The 23,119-nt window shown below is 42.8% G+C and overlaps 1 protein-coding gene across 1 annotated transcript in view; it reads right to left on the bottom strand.

Moving 5' to 3' along the window:
* GCM1 (glial cells missing transcription factor 1) overlaps positions 1 to 23,119 on the bottom strand; it is a 54,710-nt gene continuing 31,591 nt past the window's right edge. Inside the window, exons 2-6 of the mRNA XM_023222980.2 lie at positions 18,093 to 18,303; positions 5,823 to 6,075; positions 3,769 to 3,881; positions 2,591 to 2,719; positions 1 to 757 (exon numbers count right to left, since the gene is read on the bottom strand). Of these exons, the coding sequence (XP_023078748.1) occupies positions 17 to 757; positions 2,591 to 2,719; positions 3,769 to 3,881; positions 5,823 to 6,075; positions 18,093 to 18,303 (1,447 nt within the window). The 3' untranslated portion in view covers positions 1 to 16. The remainder of the gene's footprint in view (positions 758 to 2,590; positions 2,720 to 3,768; positions 3,882 to 5,822; positions 6,076 to 18,092; positions 18,304 to 23,119) is intronic.

The following is a 23,119-nucleotide window of genomic DNA, read 5'->3' as shown; positions in this document are numbered from 1 at the left end:
TAGTGAAAGATTCGGGTCATCTCAAAGGACACAGGTTCAGAAGCATCTCACTGTTGCAGTGATCCAAACCCAAGTATGTCATTTCTTCCTCAAAATCCCATTTGCTGCTCTTGCTTGGCAGTGAATATTGCTGATGAGGATGAGAGGCGTAGGTGAAGAGAAAGGGGTCTTCCTGAGGTGAATGGTATGCAGGGGACTGGACGTAGCTGTTAAAATCCACATGTACTTTCTCTTCATAAAGATTCCCCCCTGGATTTGGCCATAATGGGGGACAGCCAGTTTTGGCTGCAGGTGGCTCCAGTGGAATCTGCTGGTAAAAGGGTTCTGAAGAGTTTTGGGAAGGAGAGAAGCTGCAAGGCCAGCTGGTCAGAGGAAAAGGATAATTGGAGTAACAGTTGTCATTAAGATGATTTCTCCCCAAAGCAGCATTTTTACTCCACGTTTGCAGATCGCCGTGATCAGAGTAGACTCCGGAGGCAGAAGGAGGAAGCAGGTCTCCACTACTGTAGGTTCTGCTACTGGACAATTTACGCTTTTCATAGAGCTTCGTGGGGTCCACAGTGGAAGTCTGGTCAGTCAGATCTGTGATTCCTCCCAGACCATAACTCTTGGAGAAGGAAAAGCAATCATTTAGTGAGTTCTGCTGAGAAGTGTTAGCTATTAAATGTCCACTGTAACTACCAGGCAGTTGGACGCCTTCCTGGAAAGACCAAGTTAAAGGTAAACTCCCCTGACTTTGTGTTTCACCTGGAAGAGACTGGAAAGGAAAGTGAAATGCTTGTGTTAATAAGTTAAGCACATCCAAACCACTACCATAGGCATCCATGAGTTACTCTGTACAAATAAGAGCTCCGTCAGATTTTCCTCATTCCTTACACATTAATACTTGACGCATAAACACATGCAGCAGCTTGACCACAACCACGACACATTGAAAAAGGCAAAGGCTGCCTCTGTTTCCATGTTAAAGCTTACTAACCAGTAAGAGCCACATTTCCCTACATTCTGTGGAGACATGAGTGTGTTTAGGATGTTTCACACTCAAACACAAATCTGATATCCTAATTGCCTTTTTTTTGAGATGGAGTCTCGCTCTGTTGCCCAGCCAGGCTGGAGTGCAGTGGTGCGATCTCAGCTCACTGCAACCTCCACCTCCCGGGTTCAAGTGATTCTCATGTCTCAGCCTCCCAAAAGCAGGGATTACAGGCGCCTGCCACCACGCGCAGCTAATTTTTGTATTCTCGGTAGAGATGGGGTTTTGCCATGTTGGCCAGGCTGGTCTTGAACTCCTGACCTCAAGTGAGCCACCCGCCTTGGGCTCCCAAAGTGCTGGGATTACAGGCATAAGCCACAGCGCCTGGCCTCTAATTGCCTTTTTGAGAGACTTATAAGGAACTATTCACAAAATATCAAAGTATAACTTCAAAGATTTATATTATACTCAGCACAGCTCTCAGGAGTCTCTCGCTCTCATCATTTCCTCCCTTGGCTTTTCTGTTTCTTAGTGCTGGTTGGAGTGTGAGAGACCATGGTTGCTGTTGTTTTTTTCTTTTTCCTTTCCTCAAGAGATTTTTCTGTGAATTCATGGGAATTTTGTTGAACCATAAATCAGACCTCTAGAACATGAGTGGTACATTCATTTATTTTTCTAAATGGAAGAAGTATATTTTTCTTTAGTTAATCATTTTAAAAAAAGGATCTGGTTGAGAATTAAGTTATGCTCTTGTTTAGGTAAAACTACTTGCTGTTAAGGGGATATTTTTAGGGGGTAGAGAAAAAGGGCTGTGACCAGGTAGATTGGATGAGAGACTGAAATGCCACTTGACTTGTCCCATGGCTGGGAGAAAGGATGAGGAAATAGCCATTTGGGTTTGGGGGGCTCGCATTTCCCTACAACAGACCCACATTACAATTTTTGTTTAAATAAAGTACATTTAGAGCCTCTAGGGATGGACCAGCTCCATCTCTGTTCTCCCAAAAAGACATGTGCAACTTTGAACAGTAGAAAAAGTATGGGAACTACTATCAATATTAAACAAATGCAAGAAAACCTATGCTCTGCCGCCCATAAAGCAGTGGACTTCACATCACAGTTTGTCTGTGGGGAAGGGCCTCCACTCCACTATTGCCACCCTAGGACAGCCATCATTTTCGGAAACTGCTTGCTTATTTCATCTTGATAGAATATGCTAAGAAAACAATCTGTTTGGGGATGTATGGAAATTCAGGAGGGCGGGGAGGGGGTGGGTGGTGAAATGCATGAGGTTACTATTTGGTGGAGATCGTTTCAATTGTTTTTGATTCTTGTCAAATATAAGTTAAGTGCTAATTCAAGTTTCTCTTTGTAATTGTAGTAGGGAAGATGATTCTCCAACTACATGGACTTTATGGTTCAGAGCATGCTACAAAGATGGTAGAAAGTAAGAGTAAAGCCTCAGATTTAATTTCTTTGGTACATGCTTGTTTGCAGATGAGCCTGATAATCCATGATTTCTGGCTTTTCCTGTGTCAGCAAGGAACCCAGGAAACCACTCCCAGCACAGGCGTGGCAAGGTACTGCATGTGTTGAATATACATAATGAAGGATTACCCTGGTCTCTGTGCTCCCCTTCAGGCTCAAGGAGACGGAGGAAGGTGCTGTATGCACTTTCTTCATGGCTCTTCTTGCCTCCGCCTCCAACTTGGTTTCTGGTTTTGGATGATCATGCTCTCCCTTTGACTGAAAAGAGATAAGGAAGTAGAAAAGAAATGATATAACACTAACTAGACTGTACTTCACTCTGTGTCCTGGCCCCGGGGTGGTGTTGCATTCGCCTATGGTAACAAGACTGGATGAACCTCTGAAGATGCTCCCAAGCCCACCACGCTCCTGCCTGCCTGCCTCTCACCCACCCAGCAAAGCCATAATCACAGTGCTAAGTAACACTTATTAAATGCTTCCTGTGGTATGTGCCGGACACTAATAAACACCCTGTGCACCTTATATCTCATTTCGTCTTCAGCACAACCCTTGAGGTACATACTATTATTATCACCCCCAGTTTACAGAACAGGAAACTGAGGCATGGAGTGATTATGCCAGCTGGGTAACCTCCTCTAGAAGTGAGGGAGATAGGATTCCCCTACCTGGAGCTGGCCAAAGCTGAGAGTCAATAGTTAAACATTCAGGAATTTTCTATGCTGATTGTTAAAAATGACTGCAGGCTTGAAATCAGCCACCGTGGGAATATTTCCATTACCGAAGTTGGCAAATGCTACAAATCAGGACATTTTCTTTTTGGAGAGCTGGTTTACCAGCATCCCACTAATTCAAACCCAGGCAGTCTGAGTCAGGGTCCATTCTTCACTACTGTTGGTGCCACTGCCCCATTAGTACTCTTACACATTCTACAGAAAACTGGGACGTGGAAGAGGAAAGTCACCTGCTCTGGTTTACAGAGCGAGTAAAAAGTCAGAGCTGGTGTTTGAACTCAGATTTGCTGAAGGCTACCAGTGGCATGTGGCATGCTTAGAAGCACTGTGCTAACCTCAATGTGACTAGATTAGCTGCCACTTCTCCTGAGGAGTGGAAGCAGAGACAGCCAGCTCCCCTTCTAGAGCTCCCCAGCACTTCAAATATCTATTAGAAGTGTAGGGGACAGACAAACGTGCTCTCTCAGAGTGTGAGCCCTCAGGGATGGTGCAGGATCTCATTCCCCAGTGTATCTCTAGCCTCTGGTGAAACTCCTCAGTAATGAAACTTTCACGTAACTAACTCAAAAATCCAACCTGGAAAAATATAAAGCGTCCGTCGTGCCTCCAGAAGTTGGTGACCGGGAAGCCCCCATGACCTCGGCAAGGGATGAGCTTCAGAGGCCCGTCACAGTTGGGACAACGTTTCCCTACAAAAGAGCAGAGGAAAATGATACACCTGGCTGAACCGTGTCGGTTGACTCCTGGGCAGCCTTGAAGATTTTAGCCCTGACTGCAGGATGGCAGAGGATAAATCTAGGCAGAGTCTCATGAGCTCCCATCCACTAGATATTACTCCTGACCCTCGGAAGCCTGGCCACCAAAATGGCCCAGATGGGTCTCACACATGCATAGGAGAAGTGGTTGCCTACCAAGTAGGATATTTCACAGGTCAGGGAGGAGCTCTTCTGAGCAGAAAATCCCTCCCTACTTATTTAGTGATATTTGAAATTTTGACCAGGCACGGTGGCTCACACTCGTAACCCCAGCACTTTGGGAGGCCAAGGCAGGCGGATCCACTTCAGGCCAGAAGCTCGAGACTAGCCTGGCCAATATGGTGAAATCCCATCTCTACCAAAAATACAAAAATTAGCCGGGCGTGGTGGTGCACAACTGTAGTCCCAGCTACTCAGGAGGCTGAGGCAGGAGAATCGCTTGAACCTGGGAGGTGGAGGTGGCAGTGAGCTGAGATTGCACCACTGCACTCCAGCATGGGTGACAGAGCGAGACTCTGTCTCAAAAAATAAAAAAGAGAAGTTCTTTCAACTCACAATTAGAACTAAGGGTCAAGGGGCCAAGCTACATGGGAGAGTGAATGCAGCTACTACATTTTCAGAGGTGTAAATGACTGATGCCAGGTCCTGATCTAAGAGCAAGTTTGGAAGACAAACTACTGGGAAAAATATAAGGTAACTTGAGGTTTGAAGTGGGCAAGGTACAGGACATGCTGAATGTATCTATTTCACAATCCAGTGAACGTGTTTAAGAAAATGAACAAATATCTCAGCACGTGATTATGATGTGAACCTAAATGAATGGAATTGAGTCTAAACTTTCACAGCTGCCATTCCACATTAATGCACACATTGAGATCACTTAGGGACCCACAAGAGGTCCAGTGGCAAGTCCAATAAACTACTTTCTTCTAAATTTTACATGGGTCATTGATGAATTAACATTAACCCCTTAAGTGATACATTTTTCCTTTTATTTTTAGATGGAGTCTGTCACCCAGGCTGGAGTGCAAGTGGTGCAACCTTGGCTCACTGCAACCTCTGCCTTCTGGGTTCGAGCGATTCTCGGCCTCCCAAGTAGCCTCCCAAGTAGCTGGGATTACAGGTGCACACCACCACACCTGGCAAATTTGTGTGTGTTTGTGTGTGTTTAGTAGAGATGGGGGGGGGTCTGCCTTGTTGGCCAGGCTGGTCTCAAACTCCTGACCTCAGGTGAGCTGCCTACCTCGGCCTCCCAAAGTGCTAGGATTGCAGGTGTGAGCCACCACACCCGGCCATTTTTCCTTTTTTTTTGGAGACAGGATCTCACTTCTGTTGCTCGGCCTGGAGTGCAATGGCTCCATTATGGTTCACTGCAGCCTTGACTTTCCAGGCTCAAGCAATCCTTATGCTTCAGCCTCCAGAGTAGCTGTGACCACAGGCATGTGCAACCACACCCGACTAATTTTTAAATTTTTTTGTATGGGTTGGGGTCTCTTTATATTGCCCCGGCTGGTCTGGAACACCTGGGCTCAATTTATCCTCTCATCTTGGCCTCCCAAAGTGCTGAGATTACAGGTGTGAGCCACCACACCTGCCATCTTCCCTTTAACAGGAGACTTCAGTCCACTGCCTTAACCAAAGGGGACATTTTTGATGGTGGGTGCTCTGGGTATGGCAGATATGGGGGCTCCTTGCTGGAGCACAAGGGGTCTGGTTGGTTCCCCTCCATATGCTCCATATCAGAACAGCCTTGGCTGCCACTACACTCCAGGGTGAGTGTTGTGCCCTTGGGCGGTGCTGGGACATAGTGACCCATCCGGTAGGGGCATCTGAGGGATGCCAGCTTTTCTGCCGGTGCCACCAAGCTCTACTCACGCTGCTGCTTCTGCCGGGCCTTGTCACAGATGGCAGGTCTCAGGTAGATCTTGCGTCCCTCCTCTGCGAGGCAGTCGCGGCCGCACACCACCACACCCAGGCAGGACTTCTTGAGGATGCGGGAGTTGTGGTTGTTGGTGTTGCGCATGGCCCAGCTGCTCAGGTGCCGCTGCGCATTCTTGTCCTCGGAGCTGTAGATGTGTTTGGCATAGGAATCTGGCCACTCCTGGAACCAGTCAGTCTTTTTCACGTTCTGATAGAAACACAAAAGGTACGACTACAGTTTAAGCTAGAAAACACAGCTGTCACCCACCGGGGAGGGAGTAGATGGGAAGGATGTTTTGGCACTCAGGACCTGAACAAGAGACCTTTGGCAAAAGCCTCCCTATATTTAATTCTGACAGTGGGATCAGTGAGCCCAGCACAACATGGCAACTGAGTGCTGTGTCTGTCAGGCATTCAACCGCTGGATCAAAATAAATGCCCCTGTGAGTTCTATCTGATTGACACTTCCCTAGCCCTCAGTGACACAAGTAATGACCATTTCTCAGTAGGAATTTTTGAAGGTTAAGTAATGCTATGCTCTTACACAGTAACTGTGGAAAACAGGGCCCCGTGTGGTGGGGTACGCCTATAGTCCTAAGCAACTCAGGAGGCTGAGGTGGGAGGATAACTTGAGGCCAGGGGTTCAAGACCAGCGTGAGCAATGTAGCAAGACCCCTTCTCTAAAAACTCAAAATAAACTGTGGAAAACATTGTGGTGGGATGGTGAGATAATGTCTCGTACCACGCTGTGGTTACCTTGCTGGGAGTCACACAGGTTTATGCAATATCACCAGAGATAAGCAGTGGGAGGGATGCAAAGCCCTGGTTCAGAGAGATCAAAGAGCCACTTTTCCCCCAGAGATTTTCTTCCTTTATCTTTAACCCTACACTCATGTGCCTCAAACATGACAGGGGAGTAAGAAAGAGCTTGTTTTGACTGAAAGCGTCTCTGTTATTGCCCAGGACTGGCGCTCTGCCCTGTGTATGAACATTTGACTAAACTCGCCTTTAAAACATCAGAGACAAGGAGAGTTGTCATTCAATGGACAAAGTTTCCATTTGCAAGATGAAAAGGTTCTGGAGCTCCTTTGCACAACAGTGTACATATAATTACCACGACTGTACTATGCACTTAAACATGGTTAAGATGGTAAATTTTAAGTTGTGTTTTTGACCAAAATAAAATAATAATTTAAGAAAGGCCAGGGACACAGGACACTCAGTCCTTATAGCACATATTATTTTGCTCTCTGTGCCTCTGTTGCTTCATCTGTAATATAGGGATAATGAGACCTGCCGCCTGAAGAGTTGTTCTGAAGATTAAATATGATTTTATATATATTAAATACTTAGCACAGCACCTAGCATGCTGTAAGCTCTAAATAATTGTTAGTCACTGATGCTGTGGCTCATATTCCTAGGCCCTACATTGGTGCACAGATGCTGCATTTGACAGACCCGCCCTTGTTCTTAGAATGAGAATCAGCAAGCAGTGTCAGCAAACTTAGGCTGTGTCCATGCCCTATGGCTTTCAGAGACTTAGCATGGTATAAGAACATTTTTCATCTAGAAGGTTCTAAAAGGTCAAAATAGAAGATTCTAGAAGGTCCAGAAGAAGAGACTAGATTGCTTCTTCTTTGCTTTCCCAACCAGAAAGCATAGCCCAAAATATAAAACAAGACAAATTTTAGAAGAAAAAAGTAAAAGTGTCAGGATTGATGGGCATTTATTGAGTTAGAATTCAAATTTAAAACGTGCCAAAGAACTTTGTAACTTGAGACTCTGGGCAAGTAACTTTGTCTTTAAAGCCTGTTTTGCTCTTCTCTAAAACTGGAACATTGATTAAACCTGCCTCACAAAAGTGCTGTGAAGAGCAGATGTGTTGTAAACTATAGATTCCATATAATGATACTTGTTGAATGGAATGTCACAGGGCCTGAGGTGGTCTGAGGAAATATAAATGAGAGGTTTTAGGTACATGCAGGGTAGTACTATTTGGTGGTTAAGAGCTGCAGTGAGCAAACTAGGGCCTATAGGCCAAATCCTGCCCATTGCCTGTTTTTGTAAACAAAGATTTATAGGAACTCATCTATGTTCATTCACTTAAGTGTTGCCTATGGATGTTTTTACACCACCGCAGCAGAGACTCTATGGCCCACAAAGACTGCAATATTTACTATCTGATCCTTCACAAAGAGTCTGAGATTCCTGGCTGTAAGCTTGGACTCTGGAGTTACACTGTCTTTCTGGGTATGAGTCTTACGCAAGTTATTTTCTTCTCAGTGCCTCTGTTTCCAGCTCTGTAAAATGGGGTAACATGAGTCCCCATAGGGAGGTTTTGAGGACTTACTGAATTAACATACACGACGCACTTAAAACAGTGCCTCACATGCAGCAGGTTCCTCCTCAATATTAACTGTTATTCTATCAGATCTGGAACTGCCCTCAGCCAGTCAATGAATGCAGTTTTAAGAGTCACTGGCTTTCGGGAGAGAGAAGACCCTGTAGAGGTCACTTCATGCTTTAAACCTTGCCAAGCCGAATGCAAGATAAGAGTCTAAGTCCCGGCTGGGCACGGTGGCTCATGCTTGTAATTCTAGCACTTTGGGAGGCTGAGATGGGTGGATCACCTGAGGTCAGGAGTTCCAAGACCAGCCTGCCCAACATAGTGAAACCCCGTCCCTACTAAAAATACAAAAAATTATCCAGGCGTGGTGGTGGGCGCCAGTAATCCCTGCTTCTTGGGAGTCCAAGGCAGGAGAATCACTTGAATCTGGGAGGTGGATGTTGCAGTGAGCCAAGATCGTGCCATTGCACTCCAGCCTGGGCAACAAGAGTGAAACTCTGTCTCAGTAAAAAATAATAATAATAAAAGAGTCCAAGTCCCTATAAAATAAAAGCCTAACTGGTACACCTCTTACTCCACAACCTTCCTTCTCAGGGCATGACAGTGGCTGGCCCTTTGTGTGCTGTGCTGTAACTACTGCGGTTTGGGAAGGGGGAAGGGTATAAATACTAGGAGGGTTGCATCTGGAGAAGTTCCCTGTAGTCCTTTAGGCAGTTGCAGCAGAGATTCCCAGATGGCCAGGCCAGAATGCTGGTTGGACCATTTGCTTTTTCCAGACTGTCCCCTCTCCTCCCCAGTTCCCTAGTAATTTTGGGCTTGCTGAGACTCAATGCCCGGGGTGAGAGAAGCTCCCCCGGCAGCATGCCTCCTGCTCTCTCCACCCACCTTATCTTCCCTTCCTTCCTTCCTTTTTCTGACTCAAAGCTGCAAACAATGCTCTCTTGTTTTCTGTCACAGTAATGCCATAGAAAGCATAATAGAGTATCTTATCTTTTGAAATAATAATGTAGGTTAAAACATTAAAATGTGTACTTTTAGCCAGGAATAGTGGCTCACACCTGTAATCCCAGCACTTTGGGAGGCCAAGGCTGGAGAATCTCTTGAGCCCAGGAGTTCAAGACCAGCCTGGGCAACACAGTGAGACCGTCTCCCCTAAAAATAGATTTTTTTTTTCTGAGTGTACTTTCCTCTAATATTGAACTCTAAAAAACTACTGGTGCACTTGAATTATTCCAACATAAAGCACAGTTGTCAGGATAGCAGAGATGAGGGCAAGGTGGACTTAGAGGAAAGCTGAGATTTTCATGCTTTAAAGGTAAGTGGCCTCTTTAGGTTGGTCAGAGCCATAGACCCCATGAATCAGAAGGAGTGGAATGTATTTGTGAGAACATCTCATATGTTCTGATTAAAGCAAAGACTCCTTGCCTGTAGAGGAAGAAATGGTCTCTACCATCCTTTAAGCTTTTCTCTGACAGTCCCTCCACTGGTACGTTAGTCTTCCAGTTCTATTAATAATGCAGTAATAGCCAGGTGCAGTGACTCACCCCTTTAATCCCAGCACTTTGGGAGGCCAAGGTGGGTGGATCACTTGAAGCCAGGAGTTCGAGACCAGACTGGCCAACATGGTGAAACCCCATCTCTATCAAAAATACAAAAATTAGCCAGGCATGGTGGCGCATGCCTGTAATCCCAGCTACTCAGGAGGTTGAGGCAAAAGAATTGCTTGAACCTAGGAGGCAGAGATTGCAGTGAGCCAAGATCATGCCACTGCCCTCCAGCCTGGGTGACAGAGTGCTTTTTCTCAAAAAAAAAAAAAAAAAAAAAGCAGTAATAATTTGGACAACTTATGGATTGAGAACATTACTAGGAGTAAATGTACTCACATCAAGCTAGTCTCTGGGCCATTTACTCATGCCTGGTCTTTGACCTGGACGTTTAGTGGGGTCTTTGATGTCTTTTTACACTGAAATTAAGAGAAAACCCAGCTCTCAATAATGCAAAGGAACTCAAGTGTCAGGTGGATGATTGTGATTTCTGAAACCTGTTAAACCAAGGTCTCAGAGAGGTAAAATTTAATAAGAAACAATAATCATTTCTTCATGTTTAGCAAATCCCCACAAAATACTTTCTTCTTTTTAGAGCCTTTGTTTGTTTTAATTTCTAACTTTTCATGAGTAACTCTTTGTTTTTCCTCTTAGTTAAGAAGTTTATAATTGAAAGGGAATATTTCTAAGGTTTCCAACAGGTAGACTTAACTAATTTATATTTTATAATCTCCTGGGTAACATCATTGGGGGGTTAACTGATATTTCGATGACTTCTGGGTATAATTTTTTACTAATGGATTTAATCCTCTAACTCAATCAAAATCTTTGTAGCTCTATGCACTCCCAGAAGACCCTTCATCCTCACCTCATTCTAATTTATTCAACTACTTGAAGTTTTAAGAGGTTACCTGAAGAAATTAAGTATTGTTATATAAAACTAATAAAGTAAAATACAAATTCTGAAATAAAGTATCAAAAATATCTACATTATCATATGATATTATGAAATTGATTTTCATTTGGAATATAGTCTGCACTTGTATGAAGTAATTATCTTCCAGATTTCATTAATTATATAGCTTATTCATTACTTATAAATAAATGTTTCCAAGTAGAACAGGAATAGCAAACAAACATACTTTAAAGCAAATTATACAGAAGTACAAAAATCAGATATTATGGAAAACAGAAAAAAAAACCTTCAACCAACGTTTTGATTTACACACAACCTTTCAAGAACTTATCTCTTCTGGGCCAACTGGAAATAAAACTTGAAGTGTTACCAAGGAAAGAAATTCAATTCAACAAAATGCTTCCATGCTTGTTCAAGAATTACCCCTTAGGGCAGGCATGGTGGGGAATGTCTACCCAGTAGGCTAAGGCAGAAGGTTGCTTGAGCTCAAGAGTTCAAGACCAGCCTAGGCAAGATAGTAAGACCTCCGTCTCAAAAAAATAAATAAATAAATTACTGATTACTCTTTAGACTAATCCTGGTATTTCTTAGTCAAGAGATCACGACTTAGGCCAGGCCAGGTGCAGTGGCTCAGGCCTGTAATCCCAGCACTTTGGGAGGCTGAGGTGGGCGGATCACAAGGTCAGGAGATCAAGAGCATCCTGGCTAACACGGTGAAACCCCGTCTCTACTAAAAATACAAAAAATTAGCCAGGCATGGTGGTGGGCACCTGTAGTCCCAGCTACTCGGGAGGCTGAGGCAGAAGAATCGCTTGAACCCGGGAGGCAGAGGTTGCAGTGAGCTGGGATCACACCACTGCATTCCAGCCTGGGCAACAGAGCGAGACTCCGTCTGAAAAAAAAAAAAAAGACTCAGGACAAAGTTCCTTATTTACTCTAAAAACACTAAGCGAGGCCAAGTTACCTCAGCTTTCAAACCCTGTCTGTATTCTCTTTTCGCTTCCCTTTTCCACTCCACCCAGCTAAGCAAGGGACCTGCTGCAGGTAATGCTCCTGTTTACATCACACCAGAAGCACAAAATGGCAGAAGAATTCTGGTCCAAATTGCAGAGGCCCCAGTGATCATGGGAGCCCATATAGGTAGAGCTGTCTCAGGGAAGTTCAAATGACCCTTGAGGTCAAAGACAGAGACAAAGGAAGTTTGTCTATCAAAAATACAAAAATTAGCCAGGCATGGTGGCGCATGCCTGTAATCCCAGCTACTCAGGAGGTTGAGGCAAAAGAATTGTTTGAACCTGGGAGGCAGAGATTTCAGTGAGCCAAGATCATGCCACTGCACTGCATGCCACAAAGGAAGTTTGTCTCTGCAAAAGACAAGCCCAAAATTGTAAGCAAACATGAATATTTGAGCTCTGTGAATCCATGTGGCCGCATGTAATCAGAACAAGCCAGTTGTAGTACTCAGATTTAGCTGGCTAAAATCATAGTCCAGGAATGAACTAATCAGAACTGTGGCCCCTTTGCAGTTGACTTTACTATTCTATACTAGAGAATGTTCTCTCTACAAAAAAAAAAAAAAGTACTTAAACCTTGTAATTTTGTGAGTTAATGGCTTGGGGTGGCTTTGGCCATAGGTTTAATCTGCAAACTGCTCAGTGTGTAGGAACAAAATGATCCAGGGTGTTTGTTGGCTGTAGTGCTATTGGCACAACCTGAACTGAGAGAAACTGGCTGGTATTTGAAACAGAGTGGGTGTTCTCCTCTCACTAGTGAAATGGGTACTATTTAAGAGAAAAAGGAACTGAATTTCTTCCCAATTTTCAAACAGAAGAAAATAATTCGTAGAGATTCAAAGTTCTCTAAAGTATTACAATCAGTACTAATAAGAGTGTGACACTCTCCAGGACCATGTAATCCACATTTTAAATCAAGACTAAATCAACACCAGACATTTGCTGCTTGGATCAAGCAAACCTTAAAGCAATTAGATTCGAACTTTCTAGGTGCAAATGTAATTTAAGGGGAATAGGAAGGGAAAGCAAATTGGCTTGAAATAAAGACACTTTTATCAATTACGGTTTAAGTTGGCCGGGCACAGTGGCTCATGCCTGTAATCCCAGCACTTCGGGAGGCTGAGGCAGGCAGATCACTTGAGGCCAGGAGCTCGAGACCAGTCTGGCCAACATGGTAAAACTCCATCTCTACTAAAAAAATACATATACATAAAAATTAGCCAGGCGTGGTGGTGTGCGCCTACATGGTAGGCTGAGGCACGAGAATTGCTTGAACCCGGGAGACAGATAGGTTGCAGTGAGCCAAGATCACACCATTCCACACTCCAGCCCAGGCAAAAGAGAGACTCTTGTCTCCAAGAAAAAAAAAAAAAAGATTTAAGTCAAGTGCCTGCATTTCTGGGCTGGTTTCCCACAGGTTATATTGAAGAGAGATGGAATCAAAATAGAGGAATGGCCAGAAAAAAGTGAAATGAGGATTTGTAAAGACACACACAACATAAAGGAGGCAACATACAGGAAACAAATACAAGAGAGGAAAGATTTACTAAGGACAAGTGAAGTTGGAAGAATTGAGGACTTTCTAAGCCCTAGGATCTGATCTTGACACTTTCCAGCCCAAGATTAACGGCTTTCTACTACCAGTAAAACAACAGAGTCCTCTTAGGACAGTCTGCTTCCAAACCACCAGTAGTCCCCAAAATCTTCATGCTGAACACTTGTGTACAACTCTCTAAAATGTGAACATTTGAGTCTTCAGACCCTGGTTCCCTACAAGGACCTTGAAAGTCAACGCCCCTGCTAGGATGGTTATATGGAAATGGCTTGTGTAGTATCAAGCAGAAAGTAATGCAACTCATTACATTATGTTTCTTTCCTGTTGTCCAGGCCAGCATGTTTCCTAAATTCAGACTGTTGCTGTAGTTAATGACATAAGTAATAGATGATTGATTTAAATTTTTTTTCTCTAACCTTACACAAACTCTTCTGGCCTTGTTCCCCATGCCAGGGTCATGTTGAATTACACACTCCTTCTTTCAAACTCCTCTAGCATTTTTCTACAAGGCATTGATTCTCTATTTAAGCAGTAATCTTGTTCCACTAGCCCAGAAGATCATGAGCATTTCCAAGGAAGTTAACATAGCTTAATGGCCCCAGTATCCCTGAGTCTACTGCAGTGTCTCCCACATTTCAGTTTCTCAAAAATGTCTGATATCTTAGTGAGGACATTACTGCTCACTGTTGTCAAAATTAACCCATAAACCTTGATGTATCTGAACTATTTAAAGACACATGGAGTTTCTCAGATCAGAAGATGCAACTGGTAATCATTTTGAAACCTGAAGGGCCAGGCGCAGTGGCTCACACCTGTAATCCCAGCACTTTGGGAGGCCGAGGCGGGTGGATCAGGAGGTCAGGAGACCGAGACCATCCTGGCTAACATGGTGAAACCCCGTCTCTACTAAAAATACAAAAAATTAGCCTGGTGTGGTGTCGGGTGCCTGTAGTCCCAGCTACTTGTGAGGCTGAGGCAGGAGAATGGCGTGAACCCGGGAGGTGGAGCTTGCAGGGAACCTAGACAGCGCCACTGCACTCCAGCCTGGGCAATAGAACGAGACTCTGTCTCAAAAAAAAAAAAAAAAAAAAAAGAAAAGAAACTTGAAGGCTGGGTGCAGTGGTTCATGCCTGTAATCTTAGTATTTTGGGAGGCCGAGGTGGACAGAACTCTTGAGTCCCAGAGTTCAAGACCAGCCTGGGCAACATGGCAAAACCCCATCTCTACTAAAAATACAAATAATTACCGGGTATGGTGGTGCATGCCTCTAGTCCCCACTATTCTAGAGGCTAGATTGGGAGAATCACCTGAGCCGGGAATTCAAGGCTGTGGTGAGCTATGATTGTGCCACTGCACTCCAGCCTGGGCAACAGAATAAGACTCCGTCTGAAAGAAGGAAAGGAAGAAAGGAAGGAAGGAAGGAAGGAAGGAAGGAAGAAAGGAAGGGAAAGAAATTTGAAACTTGAAGCATGTGAAAGGATAAACAGAAAAGGAATTCTCCTACGTGTTTTATAACTAATAATTCTGGCAAGAATATAAAATTGTGAAATATAAACTATAAATGATTTGGATCGATGGGACAGAGAGTGGAATTAGAGAAATTTATAATCATAATAAGCCATTACATTTGATCCTTTAAACCACATTTGTTAAATGCCAAAAATGTAGTCTGGGGAACATCAACCCCTGAAGGGCTTCAGGAAAAACATTTCATGGTCAAAAATAAGTTGGGTTAACATTGCCTAACACAGTGTCCTTGGGAGAACCACCAATGCACAGGATGGTGAAAAAGACTCCATGCCTGCAGTCAAGAAATCTATTTAACCTTGTTGAACCTCGTATTGCTCGTTTTCTTTCTTCACAGTACCTATTAAAATTCCATGTAACTTGTACCCTACAGAATATATTTAGGGAACAGTATTCTAAACATCTTAGAGACTGAGGCAGGATATGTGGAGAATTACTATTTTCATTCTACAGAAGGTAGCTAAGACTTAAGAAAATCAATTTCTCCAGTCTCACACAGATTCTAAACAATGGAGCCATTTATTAACGAATTCCATATTCAACATTTGTTGTTTCATACACGTCAGGCACTGTGCTAGGCACAAGGCTGACATTTCTAGAATTCTAGGCTATTAGAACTAATAGGTACATACCAGACCATTTGGCGCAACCCCCTCATTTTCAGAGAGGAAAGGAAGTTTCAGAAAAAGTAAACAACTCAAGGCTCTACCAAAAAAACAAAAAAAAAAAGGTGGTGGAACTAGAATTCAAATCTAGGGCATTTGTCTCCAAGTCCTGTACTTTTCATAGTACAGCCCTCTGTCTCCAAATATGCTCACACCATATAAAATCTAATGCCTGGAAATCTTTCCAAGAGCTCAAGTGTTTCTTGATCCTATGATAAAGCTAGCATAAACCCAGATGAGGATGGTATTCTCTCTACTCAGAAAATACTAAGGAATATTTGCATTTTAAATCATTTCCCTGACATATTTAACAAATTGGAAGACACTTAGCTATTTCCATGAGCAATCTTAGTACTTTTTAATGAACTATAAATATATTTCTAAAACCAAATGTGCATTTTTTGCTATAAATTTCTCAGTTTAATGTCCTAGGTAACTGCAAATACTTTCATTTTTCGAAATTCATGTTGGAACATGAACTTTTATGAGCCTCCGGTTTCCCTATAGGAAAGAGGTCTTCATCTCTTGTTTACGGATCTGATGAGGAATTGTGTCCCAGAAAAAAATGCCTGTTAAGACACAGTGTCACCCACCATTTCATGGGGTTCTCAAACTCACTAAAACTCTTGCTATAGAATGTGACACTGTAAAGTCTTCTACGTATCTGTTTACTTCAACTCTTGATTTCGTGTCTGTCCAACTTCTATTTGGGTGTTGCAATCATGAAGTTAGAAATAGGTGAAAATATGGGTCCTGGAGCCAAGAGTAATTAAGGTTTACTTTAAAGTATCCCCACAACAGTGACAATAATTGTAATATTAATTAAGAGCAACAACAAACACAAATCCCTAAAATCGATATTTGCGTATGATTCAACTGTGGTTTCTAGAACCATGGATGGAAAGTGGGGCACACTTTTGTTCTCCAGCTCTGTCCCAAGACCTACCAAGAGAGGATATAGATGTGGGGTCGGGGGTGGTGGGAGGGGTAGAGGGGGTGAGGTTGGAAGTTAAGGAAAAGTGTAAAGAGAAACAAAAGGAAGTCTTCGTTAGAAATTCTGGATCAGTTACAAAGATAGGGGAATCTCTATTCCCGCTCCTCTGCTTCTGATAACTCAGATTCCTTATTACCCAGAATCAAGCAGACGGGATTGACTTTTTCATGAATTGGTACTGGTCTAGGCACCTTTTCAAACAAGTTCTAGTGAAAATATCTTAAATGTTAATAAAGGAAGACAAGGAAGTAAACAATGATACATATGGAAAATCAGTATTAAACAAGTAATGTATGCCTATAATTCCAGCTACTTGAGAAGCTGAGACAGAAGGGCTGTTTGAGGCCAGTAGTTTGAGACCATCCTGGGCAACATTGTGAAACCCTCCTCTCAAAAAACATTTTTTTTTTCAATTAGCCAGGAGTGATGGTACATGCCTGTGGTCTCAGCTTCTCAGGAGGCTGACGCAGGAGGATCACCTGAGCCCAGGAGATTGAAACTGCAGTGAGCTATGATGGTACCACTGCACTCCAGCCCGGGAGACCAGGCAAATCCCATCTTAAAAAAAAAAAAAGTCAGTTGCCAAAGAAAATGTGAAATGAAATCTCTCTATTTTCAGTGCATGTATGGTATTTACAAAATAGGGGGAGAAGAGGCCAGGCTGTTTACGCCTGTAATCCCAGCACTTTGGGAGGCAGAAGTGAGTGGATTGCTTGAGCCCAGGAGTTCGGGACCAGCCTGGGCAACACAGCGAAGCCCTGTCTCTACACACACACACACACAAATACAAAAATTAGCTTGGTGTGCCTGTGGTCCCAGGCAGGCAGGGGGAATCACTTGAGCCCAGGAGTTCAAGACCAGCCTGGGCAACATCGCAAAACCCCATCTCTACAAAAAATACAAAAATTAGCCGGGTATGTTGGCATGCGCCTATGGTCCCAGCTACTTGGGAGGTTGAGGTGGGACAATCACTTGAACTTGGGAGGCTGAGGCTGTAGTGAGCTGAGTTCGCATTACTGCACTCCAACCTAGTTGACAGAGCCAGACCCTGCCTCAAAAAAAAAAAAAAAAAAAAGAAAAAGTGGAGAAATAAAATAAAATAAAAGAAGGAAGGAAGGAAGGAAGGAAAGAAAAGAAAGAAAGAAAAAGAAGAAGACAAGAAGGCAAGGCCAGGCTAAGGAAAGGGAAGAAAGAAAGAAGAGGAAAAAGAAAAAAGGAAGAAGAGCATGCTGCATTCCACAAGAGAACAATATCATCTGGATTCCAGTACATTCCAGTTAGACATGAATCTGAGTTAAAACTATCACTACAGCAAATAAGGTTGTATGAGGACTTGTGCATAAAAAAGAGTCAATTTATGGCCAAATAAATTATCATGGATTTTATCATATCATCTAACCAGAGCGAGGGCAACCTGGGTCAAACCAACTTTTAAAGAGAATGGACGTAGAAATTTCTTTGCATTAGTCTCTAAGTATAGGAGTCTGGTAACTAGAGACCCACTCAAAGCATAGGTCTTGCCTCAGTCAGCTGTTCAGCTGAAGCTCTGGGGGAGAGGAATTTACCCAGCGAACCCTCACCAACTGCCTTCCAGGTCTCCGTATGTTCATAGTCAAGACTTCATAGCCCAATGTTGAAGGCAGATTTTTATAGCAAGTACGTACCTGTGGCAGTTTCACATCATTAATATCCCAGCTTAATATCTCTTTGTCTTCAGAATCAAAGTCATCAGGTTCCATGATAAGGTCAGGCCAGCCAAGGTTTTCACCTATTCGACTCCCCTCAGAAGTGCTTGAGAATTTTGTTCTCAAAGGTTCTTGATATAGCTGGATCGGCCCACTCAAGCACCTTAGACCAGGAGATTGTTTTCTAGGGCTAAAAAATAAATTATATTAGTATTGGCCATTAAAGAGATTTTAAAAAATCAGTGCTCCTCTGCCAGAAAAACCTGTTTCACTGATATTTTTGCAAGTACCAACATACTAATAAAAAACAAAACGTAGGAGCCATTAGTGATTTTACTTAAAACTTGGCCATCGGGAATTACAAGCATGTGATCATTGCTTTCACCCTTGGGTTTGGGCTTGCTTTCTCGTTGCAAGATCCAGGTTGTGAAGGCCTTAGCAGAGACAGTCGTCATCTGTAAACAATGGCTAGGACCTTCTCCTGCTAGCGCAGGAGGCTACTAGCTTGGAGTTGTTTCCACAGAAATGCCTTCATAAATTAGCTAATGTGTGGTTGAAGCTGCAAGAGGGGAACATCATATTGAATTTATCTAGAAAAAAATATATATTTATTTATTTATATATACATATATATTTATATATATATATATATATATATATTTTTTTTTTTTTTTTTTAGACGGAATCTCACTTATTCACCCAGGCTGGAGTGCAATGGTGTGATCTCGGCTCACTGCTCCGCCTCATGGGTTCAAGCAACTCTCCTGCCTCATCCTCCCCAGTAGCTGGGATTACAGGCATGTGCCACCACACACAGCTGATTTTTGTATTTTTAGTAGAGACGGGGTTTCACCCTCTTGGCCAGCCTGATCTCGAACTCCTGACCTCAAGTGATCCACCCACCTCAGCCTCCCAAATTGTCGGGATTACAGGTGTGAGCCCCCACACGTGGCCAGAAAAAAATATATTTGAAAATCCAAATCACCATAAAGATTAGTTTTGGTCTCTGCAATAAATCCTGTGTGCACTATATATCTTCAAATATTATCAACTAATATGCTTATATCTGATTCATCTGAAACAGGGTTACTTAACCTTGGCACTATTGACATTTTGGACCAGATAATTCTTTGTTGTTGGGAGCTTTTTGCATGTTGTAAACTGTTTGGCAGCATCCCTGTTCTCTACCCATTAGGTGCTAGCAACTTGTAATCCCAACACTTTGGGAGGCCAAGACAGATGGATCACTTAAGTCTAGGAGTTCAAGACCAGCCTGGGAAACATGGAGAAACCCTGTTTGTACGAGAAGTACAAAACACTAGCTGGGCATGGTGGTGCGCGACGGTAGTCCTAGTTACTTTGGGAGGCTGAGGTGGAAGGATTACCTGAGCCCAGGAGGTTGAGGCTGCAGTGAGTCAAGATTGTGTCACTGCAAGCCAGCCTGGGTGACAGAGTGAGACCTTGTCTCAAAAAATAAGTAAATAAATGAATGAATAAGTAAAAGTTTGTTCAAATTGCATTTCTTCCCTCACGAGAAATACTGCTCTAATTTCTAACTATAATTGGTTAAAGGAGATTTACAAAGAAAAAAAAGAAGAAAGAAAGAAAATTTGAAATGTTCTACTCTGAGGAAAAAAATGAATAATCTTGCAGATGAAAGGTACTTGTTAGTAGGATATGAAGTGAAACACGTTCACATGTGTAACATTTCATTTATTGGTACTCTTATAAAAACAAGAGACATAATGATGCTATGTAGAGCTATGTAATAGTGAACTCAAACTGCAAGGTAGATTAATAGCCTAAGCTTTGGCAAGATCCATGAACTCTGTTCTTTAGTTTTTATTGTTTTTGTTTTTGTTTTTGTTTTTGAAATGGAGTCTCATTCTTATCACCCAGGCTGGAGTACAGTGGCACGATCTCAGCTCACTGCAGCCTCCACCTCTGGGGTTCCAGCGATTCTCTTACCTCAGCCTCCCAAGTAGCTGGGATTACAGGCGAGCACCACCACACCCAGCTAATTGTTGTATTTTTAGTAGAGACAGGGTTTCACCATGTCAACCAGGCTGGTCTTGAACTCCTTTCCTCAGGTGATCCACCCGTCTCTGTCTCCCAAAGTGCTGGGATTACAGCCATGAGCCACCGTGCCTGGCCTGTTCTTTAGTTATTTAGTGTTATATGATCCTAGTACTTGTCAATCACTGAACTCTACCAAGGGAAAGTGTGTGTAAATAGAAGACTGTTGACCTGAACGTGAGAATGAAGTTCTTTTTTTTTTCTTTTATGTGTGTGCTCTAGATGTCCAGAGAAATTTCTCTAGTAACAATGAATGTAGTAACAAGAAATGATCCTTGAAAGTGTAGTCTTTATAAATGAAATTCTTGACCATTAAATGGCAAACTAATCAGAGTCTCTTCCTGTCTGTTCCACATACCCATACTGAGCTACAACCTGGTGGTTGCAGAGCATGAAGTTTCTGTTCCCCAACTGAATGTTGATTTTCAAGACTAAATCCTCATGGATTTTAAGTAAAATTCTATGTTTAGGAAACAAACATTGTGTTACTGAAGAAATGCTGCTGCAAACTGATTCTAATTCAAAGGACTTAAATAACAGGTATAGAAGAAGCAGATATCAAGAAGCAGTTCCATGTACTTACCCCGAACAATAACAATATCGTCTCTGATGCTGCAAATTTTGTTATAACTAATTGGAATAGATCTACTTTTTAAAAACCTTGGGAAATAAGATTCATATTTTCAAAAATCAAAAACATTGTTATAAAGCCTAGGCAATATAGACATAATTCTTTTGTTTTTAAATTAAGGGGAGAATAATATAGAAAATTTTATTACAGAACAACTATGTTATTTTTTAGATTTTCTCCCAATATTAACATTTGCTAAGCGAATGAGCATTAATTTAATATTTCCTAAAAGTTAAGAACAAAACATAGGAAAGAAGAAAAAAACATTTTACAGCCCTTAAACTCTGTTTTCCTCTTCTAGGACTGAAAAACTACACTTGTCAAGACTACTTTTTTAAAACCAACTTGCGCAAACTATATTCAATTTTCATCATTTCTACAGAAAAATGAACTAGAACAAATAAAACCCTGTAGGAATGGAGTGGTCATTACCGCATCCCTTACATTTGCCTCTCCATGGGATTTCTGGCTTCCTTACCTTCTAACTTCTTACGGAGAAGCAGACAGAACTGTGTTGTGAAAATCTTACTGCTGGTTCAAGTCCCAGCAGGCTCTGGTCATTTTCTGAGCAGACGCTGTTCCCTACTCCAGGTCAGGGTACACTATGCTAATGAGTTCTGGCGATGGTCCAATCAAAATCTAGATGCTCTAGGCTCTGGATAGGTAAGAGCAGCCTGGGAGTCACTTAACCAGCCTGATTCTTCTCAGAATGCCAGCAATGTGATGAATATTCTATGATGTATCTCTGAACTTCCCCTCCCTTTATGTTAGGAGGACATTCGAACTAAAATGGACATTGAAAAGAACATGAGGAAGCACAGATGTTTTTCTTCTTGTGATGTTACAGGTTGGGCCCCAGGCAGACGATTCACAGTAGGTCCTAATTCTCCCACTGTTTACCCGGCAGGTAATAGTTCTCTCTCGTGTGTGCAAGGGAGAGAAGACAGACAGACAGATAGAGAGAGAGAGATATTATGGTGAGGAAATTTACTGGAATAGACAGTGGACAGCCAACATCCTCTCTACCAGAAATACTGAAATGCTATCTTAACCCTAGCAATAATGTCCCACTAATTCTGAGTGTTCTGATCCCCTAAAAATACACAATTCTTGGCCGGGTGTGGTGACTCACGCCTGTAATCCTAGCACTTTGGGAGACTGATGTCGGCGGATCATGAGATTAGGAGTTCAATACCAGCCTGGCCAAGATGGTGAAACCCCGTCTCTACTAGAAATACAAAAATTCTCCGGGTGTGGTGGCACACGCCTGTAATCCCAGCTACCTGGGAGACTGAGGCAGAGAACTGCTGGTACCCAGGAAGCGGAGGTTGCAGTGAGCTGAGATCGCGTCACTGCACTCCAACCTGGATGACAGAGTAAGGCTCCATCTCAAAAAAAAAACAAACAACAACAAAAAAACACCCAATTCTTTCTTCTAGAGATATCCTCAGTGCTATTCTTCCTTTCAGAGACATCTGCAGTACAGCCAAAACAGATGAACTGAACTGATTTAGTTCAGTTCATCTGTTTTGCTCTAGGTAGTCTGTTAGGCCTTGGCAACACAAGAGAGAATGAAAGCCGTTAAGAAGTTCATTCTACTGGAAAACATGAACAAAGCTACTAAATAAGGCCATTTAAAATTGAAGTATAGAATAGAAGTAATATAAATGAGAAGGCTATTAAGCTGGAGGGAGGAGAACCAGAGAAACCCACCAAAATGATGCTCGATGAGCCTTTTGAAGGACAAATAGATATTTATTAAGGCACGAAGGACTGGAAGAGGGTGTTTAGGGGAGTGACAATATCTTGAACAACATGACGAGGGATCAGTACCTGTCAGGAAGGTCCAGACTCTCAAGGATGAGGATTAGGAGGCAGAGATGAGAAGACGAGAAGGCAAAAGGCTTGGAAAGCCTCATAGTTGCATTCAGCGGCCCCTAATAGAGTTCCCATTCGTCTTTCAGTTCATGAACAAATTCCTTTCCTGCCTGAAGTTTAAGACCCTGCTTCATTTTTTTTTTTTCCCCAAACGGATTTTCGATCTTGTTGCCTGGGCTGGAGTGCAATTGTGCTATCTTGGCTTACCACAACCTCTGCCTCCCGAGTTCAGGTGATTCTCCTGCCTCAGCCTCCCGAGTAGCTGGGATTACAGGCATGCACCACCAAGTTTGGCTAATTTTGTATTTTTAGTAGAGATAGGGTTTCTCCATGTTGGTCAGGCTGGTCTTGAACTCCCGACCTCAGGTGATCCACCCGCCTAGGCCTCCCAAAGTGCTGGGATTACAGGTGTTAGCCACCA

The sequence above is a fragment of the Piliocolobus tephrosceles genome, chromosome 5 (genome assembly GCF_002776525.5).
Source record: "Piliocolobus tephrosceles isolate RC106 chromosome 5, ASM277652v3, whole genome shotgun sequence".
NCBI lineage: Eukaryota > Metazoa > Chordata > Mammalia > Primates > Cercopithecidae > Piliocolobus > Piliocolobus tephrosceles.
This window is presented reverse-complemented; position numbering and strand designations above follow the sequence as displayed.